This window comes from Pan troglodytes, chromosome 5, assembly GCF_028858775.2.
Source record: "Pan troglodytes isolate AG18354 chromosome 5, NHGRI_mPanTro3-v2.0_pri, whole genome shotgun sequence".
NCBI lineage: Eukaryota > Metazoa > Chordata > Mammalia > Primates > Hominidae > Pan > Pan troglodytes.
Window position 1 is genome coordinate 129,798,100 of NC_072403.2, and position 12,887 is coordinate 129,810,986.

The following is a 12,887-nucleotide window of genomic DNA, read 5'->3' on the forward strand; positions in this document are numbered from 1 at the left end:
AGAAGATTGCTCTCCACAATGTGGGTGAGCCTCCTTCAGTTAGTTGGTAGCCTGAACAGACAAAAGAGCAAAAGGGAATTCTGCCAGCAGTTGGTCTTTGGACCTGAACTGCAACATCATCTCTTCCCTGATCTCCAGCCTGCTGGCCCACCTTGCAGATTTTGGATTTACCAACCTCCATGATTGGATGAGCTAATTCTTTAAAATACATCTTTTCCTCTCTCTTATATATCTTACTGGTTCTGTTTTTCCTTAGAACCCTGACTAATACAGTCAGCCTTTGAGAGATATTTCCCTCATTGTACCTGGAGGAAAGGTAAAGAGTATGACTACAGATGCAGGTAGTTTTAGTGGCAGGAAGACAAAGCAGCTTCTGTCTGATTGTTTCTATTTTCAACAAAGAATTAAAAAAAAATCCTAAAACTGATGGTGGAAAAGACTCTGAAGCAGCTTGGCAGAGAGAGGAGAACGTGTAGAGAGAGGGAGACCAAATATGTAAAGAAACATTAATATCATTTTTGGAAAGTAATGCATATGTATTTGAGTTTTGCGGGCCATGAAAAAAAAGAGATCATTCAGTAGGCTTTTTTATTCTCCTTTAGCAACATCCAGCTGCTAGGTACATGCATAGAATAGACAAATGGATAAGCAATTAAGCCAGGTAGCATTTTGTCATGTAGATCAGGGGTCCCCATCCACTGGAACTTGGACCTATACCAATCCATGGCCTGTTAGGAACTGGCCAAAAGGCAGGAGGTGAATAGTGGGCGAATGAGCATTACCGTGTGAGCTCCGCCTCCTGTCAGGTTAGGAGGTGAGCCCTATTGTGAACTGCATATGTGAGGGATCTAAGTTGCATGTGCCTTATGAGAATCTAACTAATGTCTGATGATCTGAGGTGGAACAGTTTCATCCCCAAGCCATCCCCCTACCTGCCCACCCCTGTCCATGGAGAAATTGTCTTCCATGAAACCAATCCCCGGTGCCAAAAAAGTTGGGGACCGCTGATGTAGATGAAAGAAATTAAGGTAATTTGAAAAAGGATGTTGGAATAGAGGCTCATTGAATCTAAATTTGGTAAGGATGGTGTTGAGAATTTGAGAGGAAGTATTGATGAGGTCAGTGGAATGCTAAGGTGAAGATACTAGACATAGTGGTTAGAGAATATGATAGTTTTTTTATCCATGTATCAGAGGGCATTCAGTTTTTGAGATAAGGACCCTGGAAGTGAAAGACGAGTTGAAAGAAAATCACTGGAGCCAAGGAAAACCTCAGTGCTAGGTGACACAAGTATTATTTTAGGACTGGATCAACACACAGGTGATTAGTAATCCTCACAGGGTCTTCTGACTTTGTTAAAGCTCAGCTCTAACTGAACTTGACATGGGAAAGATTGGCCTTCAGAAAGGTTTCTGGCTTCTATGAAGTTTATCATCAAGTAGAGAATATGGAATGTTTAAGTCTGAGTCCGAAAATAAGAAACTGGAGTTAGGCACAAAATTAGGAGCTCATTTGGGTTTCCAGGTAAACAAAAATAACACAAATATATTTTTGTATACTTACCAGGAAGAATCAGTATAAATGGTTTAAAAATAAAAAGAGTTTAGAAATGCATGAGAAATTATTACTGGGTTGGAGGTAGACTATTCAGCTTTTTAATGTTCTACAATATGATATTGAAAGATATCCAATATGTGATACTTTATTCCAATTGACTTTAAACAGCCTTGAATAAGCCTAAATGGAAAAGGAAAATCTACTACAACCAACTGAATGAATAAACTCAACCATGTTTAACTTTTGATTTGTAAAGTGAAAAAGAAGTTTACTATCTTCCTATCTTTCCCTACCTTGTTGACAAAGAATATTAGCTAGAAAATAATGGCTTCTTGTTTTTATAATATTCTATCATTTCATATCTACTTAAAAGACAAGAAAATATTTGTTGAATTGCAGCTAAATTAATCTATTGGGAAATCGAACATTTATCAACGAAGAAAAAGTAGACATCTCTACAGAATGAAAGAATAATTGGCAAATTAATGAACTTGTTTGCAGATTTTCTGTGAAACTTCTTTGTTAGCCTAAATAAGAAACTATTCCAGCTCTTGGCATCAACCTCCAATTTTCTCCCTTAGCTGCAAGCTCCTCAGGAAGGTGCCTTGATAACACCAAGAACTCAACAGAAACAAAAATATGTATCAAGGTTACACTTATGTATTTTCCTTTTTTTGTAATTAAATTTTGTTTTCAAAGTTATATCTAGGAATCACTTAAAGAGTCAGATAATTCTACAAGGTTTGTTATGTAAAACAGTAGTGCTCCTCCTCCTTTTCCACCATTTTCCCCATCACTGGAGGCAATCACTTTGCATTCCCTTAGTTGATTCTTCTAGTGTTTTCTCACTATGAAAGCTGTCAATTTAGCTTTCATTTTTCCTAACTCCAAATATACCTATGCATCATTTTGTCCTGTCATCAGTCAAATATAGTTATCTAGATCAAAATTCAGTGTCTATGTTGTTATAGCTCAGCAAACACTATTTAAAGCTTTGACAATTAGTGAACTACTTTTCATCTCCTGCCCAAAAAACTCTTGGTTATCATTACAGTTAATTATTATCATTTTCTCAAATATTTTTGCTTGTCATTAAATTGCAAATTCTCTGCCAGATGTCTAAATATACTTCCAGTTTATCAGTTTCTGCAAAAAAACCTGGTGAGATTTTTATAGGGATTGTATGGGATCCGTAGATCAATGAGCAGTATTGTCATCTTAATAAAATTATGTTTTCTCATTCATGAACATGGGATGTCTTTCCATTTCATTAGATTCTTTCATTTATTGCAATAATACTTTGTGACTTTTTATGTAAAAGTCTGGCACTGCTTTTATTACATTTATTTCTAAGTATCTTATTCTTTTTGATGTTATTGTAAATATAATTATTTAATTTCATTTGCAGATTGTGCATGACTAGAAAAAAAATACAACTGATATTTGTATATTGATCTTATATCCTGAAACTTGCTGCATTTGTCATTAATTCTAAATGGTGTTTTTGTGAATTTCTTAGTATATTATACATAAAAGATCTTTTTATCTGTGAAGAGAGATAGGTTTACCTTTTCCTTTTCTTTCTGAATCTCTTTTATTTATTTTTCTTGCTTATTGAACTGGCTATATCCTCCTATCCTTCTACTGTTGAGTAGAAGTGGTGGGAGTAGATATTTTTGACTTTTTTCTGATCTTGAAGGGCATTTAGTCTTTAAATATTAAATATAATTTTCATTGTAAGTTTTTTGTAAATGTTCTTTCAGATTCAAATAATTTTCATCTCTTACAAGTTTTTGAGATATTTTATCAAGCATGAATGTTAAATTTTGTGAAATGCTCATGAAGATTTTGTTCCTTATTCTATTAATGTGGTATATTACATTAGTTGATTTTCAGATGTTAAATTAACCTTTCATTCCTAGGATAAATCCTACTTGGTCATGGTATGTAATTTTTTTAATATGTTGTTGGAATTCATGCACTAATATTTTGTTAAGGATTTCTGCATCTATATTTATGAATATTGGTCTGCTTTTATATAACTCCCAAGTCTAAAATGGTTTTTACATTTTTAACTAGTTAAAAAATAAAAAGAAAATTCTTGACATGTGAAAACTATATGAAACTCAAATTTGTGTTCATCTTATAGATTATTATTTATAATAAAGTTTTACTAAAACACAGCCACATTCATTTACCTATTGTCTATGGCTACATTCACATGCAACAGCAGAGAAGTTGCAACAGAATAATTATGAGAGAAACTAATGCCTCCAAAGCCAAGAATATTTATTACTTAGCCTTTTACAGAAAACATTTGTTAACCTGTACTATAGATTATCTGTAACCTTTTCCCTGCTTCTTTGCATCTGCAGTAATTTCTGATTAATTGCTTGATATTATCAATTTACAGTATAGAGATTTTGGATGATGGCATCTTTTTCAAGAGAGCATTAAGCTTTAATCTGGAAGGCAATCAATTTGTCAGTGGATCACCTTTATCAGGTTGAGATTTGGTTTTAGGCTCTGTTAGGGAAGGTCTATTGTTTTGTCTTTAGCCTTAGGGCATAGCCCTTATTACATGGTTCTTATACTTAGGGTATGGCCTTTTTAAGAGTTTCTACAAAAGTCTGGGGACTCACCAAGTATTCTCTACAATCACTGTGCCTGAATGCCAACCTATATTCCTTTCAGCACTATGCTGCCTCTGAAATCTCTTTTCAGCCCTCTAGCTTCTGAGCAGCTTTCTTTGCTTGATCTCCCAGACTCTTGTGCTGCACATATATAGCATAAAAGTTGGCTCTGAGGGGAATTTTCACACAGTGTTTTTAAGGTCCTTCTTTTAGGTCCCTCCTTTTTGGAACTCTGCCCACCAAATTCCAGTTGCCTTTGCAGCTCTGAATTCCCATCTCTGTCCCTTTTACCCAGTGAGACTGCCACTCTGATTGGGCACTGTTTCTCTACACTGTCATCTGGAAAATGCCCATAGGGTGAAAGCTGGGATGAACATGGGCTCATCTAAAGTGCTTCATTTCTGATGTGTTTCTGTTCCCCAAAGAATCATAGTCTTATATTGACTCCTGTCCAATATTTTATCCAGCTTTTAGAATTAAATTGTTCACATGGGAAAGTTAATTCCAATAACAGCCACTCTATCATGACCAGGTCCAGATCAATTCATTTTTAAAAATAGTTTTTATGCCAGATATTCTCTCTCTTGCTATATATATTAGAAATTATAAACATTAGAAATTATAAACATGATTTTATATAATACATATCATAAAATAATATAACCATGTTTTATGTTTATAAAATTATAAACATTAGAAATTTTATATATGATTTTATATATTATAAAATCATAGATGTAATCATGTTTTATATATTTATAAAATTATAAATATTAGAAATTATATATATTTATATATTATAATATATAAAATCACAATTTCTAAGGTTTATGTGTTTTGAAAGGTATATGCCTTATCCCCATTTTTAAAGATTAGGAAACTTATGCTCAGAAAATCTGAGATAATTGCCTAAAATTAACCCAGTTTGTTAATAGAGCTGGAATTGGAACTGAGATTACTTGGGCTCCAAGTTCCACCTACCTAGCCCTAATAACTCAGTGTATAAATTCCACACAAAAGTCATTACAATTTTACCCACAATTTTCCATCAGTATTTTTATGTATTAAAATATTTAGAAGGAGAGAATATTGAAGTCACTGGCTGAAATAATTGATGTTTGTATAAGGATCTTTCTCCCTTATTCAGATATTTGATAACTGATTGTATGTAAAATAGTAAGCGCTTCTGAGATATCATCATCTATAGAATTTTTTCCTAATATCTTAGGATATTAAGATAATCCTACTTATTTAGAGGAAATTGATACTACTGAATAATTCCTTCACTGAATGTGGCAAACTTCCTGTCAACAGAGACTTACCATGTCACCATGACAAAGACATACCAAACCAGGCTTTTGGACATGGAATACTCTGCAAATAATACTTAGAAATTTTAAACTCATCAAAATGTAGTCTGACTCTGCAAAATTAGCCCTTATCCACAACTAACAGCACTAATCTCTAATCCTCCATCTCTCTTAGCAAAAAGGTCAATTATAAACCTACACAGTATTCTGGGTTTACTCCAAAGGAATAAGTTTCCAAAATGCAAAACAAAAAAATTACATAAACAGAAACATCGTGTAGAATGTGTGAACAGTCTTTGACATCTGTTGCCTAGTGTCTGTTTCCCTGCTCTGTGCATATTTTCATATCCACTAATACCATTTATAGACTATCTTCATTGATGATGATTGTTCACTGAAGTTCTGTGCTTTAACATGCCAATTATTGTATCCATTTCTTGGATGTAAATTGATTTACCCATTCTACTCCTCTGCCATTTCCCCTCTCCACAAATTTTTCACCAGTTTTGCCTGGCTTTCTCTCCCACTCAAGTTCGATTATGTGAATCAAAACCACAAAGCTCTATCATTCTGGAGGCCATAGATTCAGTACTACATGTTGAGAAGATTCAATCTGACTTAGGAGATAAAGAAAAAGATTAAGAGAATGATACGGGGAAAGCATATGGCCACTGGTCATTTGCAGCAGCACAAGCAATTCCAGATAGTTGTTCAGCAATTTGGGGAGGATCATCAGTTACCTCTGGTGCATGACTGTGAAGCTTTTTTCTCAATAATGTGCATAGGTGCAGTCTATGCTAAACAGATTAGTCAGTGCCTGGTGACTCTGACACAGGCCAAACTTCACTCTTCCCCACATCAGTGGACATGTCTTCAAAATGAGAAACACTAAAGAAGGTATAGCTGATAGCCAACTTCTGCTTCCTTAAGGAATTCAACAGAACTAGTCTGTGCCTGAAGAGAAATTCGGGTGATATAATGGTAAGAGAGGCAGAATTTTTTGTGGCATGGAAATTCTGCAATAGCATCATACCACTAACCACAGCTGACAAAGAGGAGGTAAACTGAGAAGTAGGCATGTCCCTGGAACCCACATGCCACCACTGAAAACTACATACAGATCCTTAGCCCATTGCCTTCATCTCCTTTCCTTTTGGTCAGAGCTCGTGAACTGATTTTGAGGTCAGGGATGGACAAAAGTCTTGCAGCAGGAAAAAGGGAAGCAGCCCTTTTCTACATCTTTTATGTTTAATTTCATGTCAGACACACCATTATGACACTTGGACCTTTGACTCCTGTTTACTTACTTCACAAATGTTATCTAGCTACTTAAATATTTTTTTCTTTTAGAGATGGTGTCTTGCTATGTTGCCCAAGCTGGCCTCTACCTCCTGGGCTCAAGCCATCCTCCTGTCTTAGCATTAAGAGTAGCTGGGACTACAGGCACACACCAACACACTTGGCGGTTAGCTACTTTCTAAGAAATGAGCATGGAGTACAGAATCAGAGGATAAGAAGGGATCTGATGCTGTATCCCCCCAGAAATGGAGTAACAAAAGCATAAGGCTTGAATCTGCATTGAGGTCTTACCAACAAGATTGAAATTTTACATCTCTCATCTTGTTCTTCTTTCATCTTGGTTTTCTCCCTTCCTGACTCAGAGGAGATGTAGAGCATTTGGATTTAGTAGTCCCTCTAGAGAAATGACCAGATGCAAATGCAGACATTGAAGTGCAGACACAGCACTGAGTCGTGATGTGCCAAAAACATTCAAAGGGAGGCAAGCCAAATGTGAAGGAAGAGGGCACTGAAGCAACCAGTTATTCAAGGCAGACACCTGAAATTACCATAAATGTTGTTTTAATAGAGAGACTTCTACCACGATTTGCTGCCAGGTTCAGCTGAAGTGCATTTTATTCATGTCTGCTACATTCGGTGGGTCCACTAAGGGTAAATTTATTGCCACTATCGGAATTTTAATGTCCAAGAGGCTACAAGCCTTGGTCCTGTTTGTAATAATTCTTCAGAGTGTCCTGTGCAAATCTGAGGTGGAAAAATCAGAGAATGAAAGGTTGTTGAGAAAGAACAGGACGACATTTTAATTATAAAAGGGAAAATGTTCCAATTGGGGTTAATTTCTGTAGAAAGAAACCTCAGGGATATTTCAGGTAGCAAGTAGGTTTTACAGAATTGAAATATAGATTGAAGAGATTTTGCAAATACCCGTTTTCTCATATTTTTGATGATTAAAAAAAGACTCCGAATTTTGTTAAAGGAATGGGACCTTGTTAACTGAACAAAGAATCCCATCTTATTTATATCCTTCCATATTCCTTTTCTCCTCTGTTGAAAGGACATAGTCCATTCCTTTTTTGAGTGTTATTTTCTCCCCAATTCCCTCTCTCAGTGGCAAATCCTATCACTGGTATTTTTAATTTGCTGGTTTCAGAGCATTTGGATTCAGTAGTGGTATCAGCATGCCTTTGTGTGAACAAACTTACCTGTTAAACTTACTCAATTCCCTGCACTGAAGCGAAGAGTTTTTAAAAATGCATATCATTTTTCAAGGCAAGATCCCTATCTAAACAGTCTAAATAAAGGAAAATTTGAAAAATATCTCTCTTTCAAGAATCGGGTATTAATTGGGATCTGGATCAATCGGTATAAGAATGCCCGGGACAGAGAGTCAGTTTCCATTGGTAGAAATATGGTCCAAGATTTCTGTGGCAGATACACAGGACTTTCCCTTTTGGAGTTGGGGGACTATTAAAGGAGCTGTTAGGCTCCCCTGCTGCGTGGTTTACCTCATTTAAGTCTTACAACTCCCCTGGGAGAAAGACATGAGTAGTCTCGCTGCAGAGAAGAATGTCTCAGAATTTAATTGCTTAGAGTCTCTGCGGATAAGTTTCAGATGTGCCACTGAAACTCAAATCTGCCTACGTTCCTTTCACAGCACTACATTGCCTCAAATGGAGACGTTTTGAGTTGGTCTGATATGCTTTTTCCAGTTCCCAGAATTGATTCTTTGTGAGAAGTAGTTTTTCCTCCCATTTCCTCCAGGCCAATTATGGCGAATGTAGTAGGAGCAACATCTAGGATTCTCCGTTTGGGTTTCTAACCTGGGGCCGGCACCTGTCTCGGCGTCCTGCCGCTGTCCCAGGCCGGTGGTGCTGGATTCCGCGGCGCTTGGGCAGAAACGAGGAATCCCCGCCAACTCCACAGGGAGGATCTATTCCCAGCCCCCTTATCCCCCTAAAAAACACCCAAACCAAAACAATCACCACAACCTAGACCGTGGGCCTCTGCGGACGGGGCAGTAGAGGGTCGGGGGCAACAAGGCACCTCGGCAGCGCCCTCTGGCGAGAGGAGAGCGAGCAGGTCCCCCGCCCGCGCCCCGCTCTACCGCCGCCGCCGCCGCCGCCGCCGCCGCGGCGCCCCCGCCCGGCTCTCCGGGTTCACTCTCGGTCTCTCACTCCGTGAGACACAGACGGTAGCTTTCCGACCGAGCGGGGCACAGGCTGAGGCGGCGCCAGCACAACTGCCGCCGCGCGCCCCGAGGAGACCCGGGCACGAGGAAACAAGGCGAAGCCAGGACTCCTTCCCCGGAACCGACCGGCAGCTCCGCGCCCCCGCGCGACACCCTTCGCAGCCACTTCGCGGGGCGGGCCAGGACTTGGGGACGCGGCTCGGGAAGAGCCGGGGCGGGCGGCGGCGGCGGCGGCACGGGCGCGAGGGTGCGCGCACTGGGACTGGAGAGGAGTCAGTGGCGGGCTGGGCGGCGGCGGCCGTAGCCGCGGGTGCCTCCCCGCCTCACCGCTTCGCAGGCAGCACCGCCTCCCGGGCCGCGGCCGCCCGGCCGGGTCCTCTGCGCGTTCCCGGGCCGGGAGCCGGCACACGATGCGCCCGGCTGCGTTCTGATCGCCGCCGCGCCTCAGCCTCTGCCGCGATGATCCCCCCTGAGCAGCCGCAGCAGCAGCTGCAGCCGCCGTCGCCAGCCCCGCCGAACCATGTGGTGACCACCATCGAGAACCTGCCGGCCGAGGGCAGCGGCGGCGGCGGGAGCCTGTCCGCCTCCTCCCGGGCTGGCGTGCGCCAGAGGATCCGCAAAGTGCTGAACAGGTGAGCGGCGGCGCTGGGCGAGGGCGCGGGGGGCGGGGGCTGCTGGCGCCCGGCTCCGGGTCCCCTCCGTCCCTGGGGCGGCCCACGGGTCCTTTGGGACGGGGTTGCGGCCGGAGGAGACTGAGGAGATCGGGCGACGACGCGCTCCGCGTTCGCAGAGAGGCCGCGGCAGCTTTGTCCCGGCGCAGGGAGCCCTGGAGTGGCGGAGCTGCAGCTGGTCCGAGGCGGGAGTTCGGGGAGAGGCGGGGTTTTTCGTACCTAGCCACCCTGTATGTGTGTCCGCACTCACACCCTCCATACGCGTGCCGCCTCACTTCCCTTTCCCTCTCGCACTCCGGTTTTGCGATCGGGGGTCGGGGGGACGCGGGGACCCGGCCAGGGCTGAGGAGGGAGGCGCGGGGCTGCAGAGATGGCGTGGAAGTCCTGGGCCTCGTGCTGTCCTCCGCCCCGCCCCGCCCGGGGGCTTCGACCCCTTGCCGGGGGGGATGGGGTCGCAGCGACAGCCTAGCAGGCAGAGGGAACCCACTTCTTCAGCCTGACGCTCCAGTCGCCTCTCGGACTCTTCCTGGCTGGGAGCAGCGAAGAGAGGGCTAGAGGCCTGGAACAGACCCAGCAAAGTGCAAAACATTGCGGGCAGGGTGTGAGCCGGCGGCGCCCAGTTATTCCGAAGCGCCCATGCCGGAGGGGGCGGGTGCCGATCGCTGGCGCCTCCAGTGCTGGAATCTGCGTAGTGGATTCAGGACGTTGACGTTTTAGGATGAGGACCTGGGTTGACGTGAAAATGGGGGTACCTCTGGCACCTCTGACTCAACTGTGATGTGAAAGGGACTTTTTCTACTTAAGTAACTTGAAATGGTTGACGAGCTGACACATTAAAAAATTGTATAGGGAATGGGTTTTGTGTTCTTTTTTGTTTGGATGCGTGGGTGCCTTTCGATGCATCTGTAGGGGTAACTGTTCCAGTCGCTCTGTTCATACAGGTTTCTGTGTGGCACTGTGTTGGGTAGCAGAGATTCCCAACGAATTCACACCTAACTGTCTGGGGCTCAAAGCTCTGGTGGGAATACAAACTATGTACAGAAATAGAATCTTGAGAAATATCCTTATTTTGGGAGTATAGTTTAATTTAGTTATATCAAATCCCGAACCATTCAAGAATCCCTGGTGGAGAATTAATGCGTGCGTTAGTTTATTTGCGGGTACTTCTGTAGCTTTCCATTTATTATCAAACAGAAAGAAATTCACTCTGACGGGAGACACGAGTTGGTAATAGAACTAAGTCTTTGCTTTGTAGCTGAGAATACCACCTTCCAAAAGATAAAGTAGAATAAAGCAAGAAGACGCTGGCTCAGTACATATTATGTGGGTTTTGTATTTTTTATGAATACCTGTGAGTTTTTTTTTGAATTGCAATTACCTTGTCATTGGCTGTTTAAATTTTTAATCACAATATATTTTTAATTATTATTATTTCTCATCAAACTAGAAAATATTGATGTAATATTTTGCTCAGTTTCTTTTTGCTCAATTATAAGTTATTACTGATTCCATGTAGGTTATTTCTTGATATGTAATGAATCATAGAGCCCAGAAAAACAAGATCACTGAGGTAGGAGTGAGGGGTATGTTGTCATCATACCTTGGCCAGTAGCCAGACAAGTGGTTTGCAGCAGAGCCATTTATCTGCTTGGTCTTGGTTTCTTCATTGTAAATTATGTTTAATAATACAGTACTTGTCTTACTTCCCTACCATGATTTTGAGAATTAGATAATGCTGAAGAAAACACTTGGAAAAGTATAAAGATCTACATGAATTAATGTATTCAACTCATTTTTTTTCTAAGGTAAGCCTATGGGGTAAACATAGGCAAATGAAGTTGAAGTCATGCTACGTTATGGGTAGAACCTTGTGTTTCTAATGAAACGATCTGTGACATGAGTTGTACTAGTCCCAGTGTATAGAGGAGGAACTTATACTTATGTTGGGTTGACGGCATTTCATCGCAGGTATACAACCATGAATGGAACCCTAGGTTTGTAGCCTTTAGACTTAAGCTAAAACAATTATTTATTTATTTGTCTTTCAAAGTTATTCAAAAATTTCAATATAATATTTTGTATTGAGTAACTGGCTTTTCCTTATCCTTAAAGGATAAGAGGAAACTCTTTGTTTCAAGAAAGAACATTTTTAGTAAGGAGACTGAAAAATCTGAGCAAGTTTTAAAATCTCAATGGCATAATTTATTTAGCATGCTGATGGGCTTGGCTTTTGTGCCATAATTATGTCAATGAGAGCCTTAATAGTGGCTATAGAGTGATTAGGCTCTAGATAAAAGTGAGAGTATGGGGGAGAGTGAATTTTTGAGATTCTGCAGAGTGCTTGGATGTGGCTCCCCTCTGGTTTGAACCCTCATGATGTGTTGGACTAGTCAGTAATGGATATCAGGCAGGCCCATTGGGGCCTAATCATAAGCATCTTTGTCAATTTTCTAAGAACTCACGATCTGCTTACTTTCTCCTTCTTTGCTTTCTTCTTTTCCTCTTCCTCCTTCCTGAATACTTCACCCACATTGCCCTGTCCACTCATTGTCTTCATTTGTCTTCTTTCCTCTACCCTTGGCATGCAGCAACTTAGCTCCTAGCAGAAAGTGGTTCCAAATCGGGAAGCTGGGAGCCAATATAAAAAATATCCCTCCAACTTTTGACATGCAGATGTATGGTTAGCAGCATTCTATTGCTGTGGGCTGGTAGGGCTAGTCTCTTCAGTGACTGAAATGGGGGCTGTACCACTGTCAGCTCCTAGCATCCCACTGGGCCAAAGGGGTAACGCTGAGACACAGAGTGGTGCAATGGGACCAGAAATATTAGACTGTGAGCAAGCCAAGCCTGGCGAATTGCCTGCCATTGGTCACAGTCTACAGGAACAACTATCTGACAACCCAGAGGAAGAACTGCAAACACATACGCTATCTATATCCTGTCTACCCAGGGAGAGTTAAAGAGAGAATTGCTCACCAATAATTAATTAAAGGTACTTCTTGCTCTCAAGAAGCTTAGAATGAAATATAGTGTTATCTTAATAAAATCTGCCTTACATTATTCAGCATCATTTTATTTCCATAGTATACTCCATAGCCTCTCCCCTTACTCTAAAGGCTTGTCGAGTTGGATTGCTGCATTTTGTACACAACAATTGGGGTATCTCATTGGTTGACTACTCCCTTTCTGTGAAACAGTTAGATTAGAATGTAATTATATTCAAGACTTG

At 41.3% G+C, this 12,887-nt stretch overlaps 1 protein-coding gene across 1 annotated transcript in view; it reads left to right on the top strand.

Moving 5' to 3' along the window:
* The first annotated feature begins 8,927 nt into the window (after positions 1 to 8,927).
* The window catches only part of SLC35F1 (solute carrier family 35 member F1), a 408,943-nt gene continuing 404,983 nt past the window's right edge, over positions 8,928 to 12,887 (top strand). Inside the window, exon 1 of the mRNA XM_009451898.5 lies at positions 8,928 to 9,619. Coding sequence (XP_009450173.1) covers positions 9,447 to 9,619 — 173 coding nt within the window. The 5' untranslated portion in view covers positions 8,928 to 9,446. The remainder of the gene's footprint in view (positions 9,620 to 12,887) is intronic.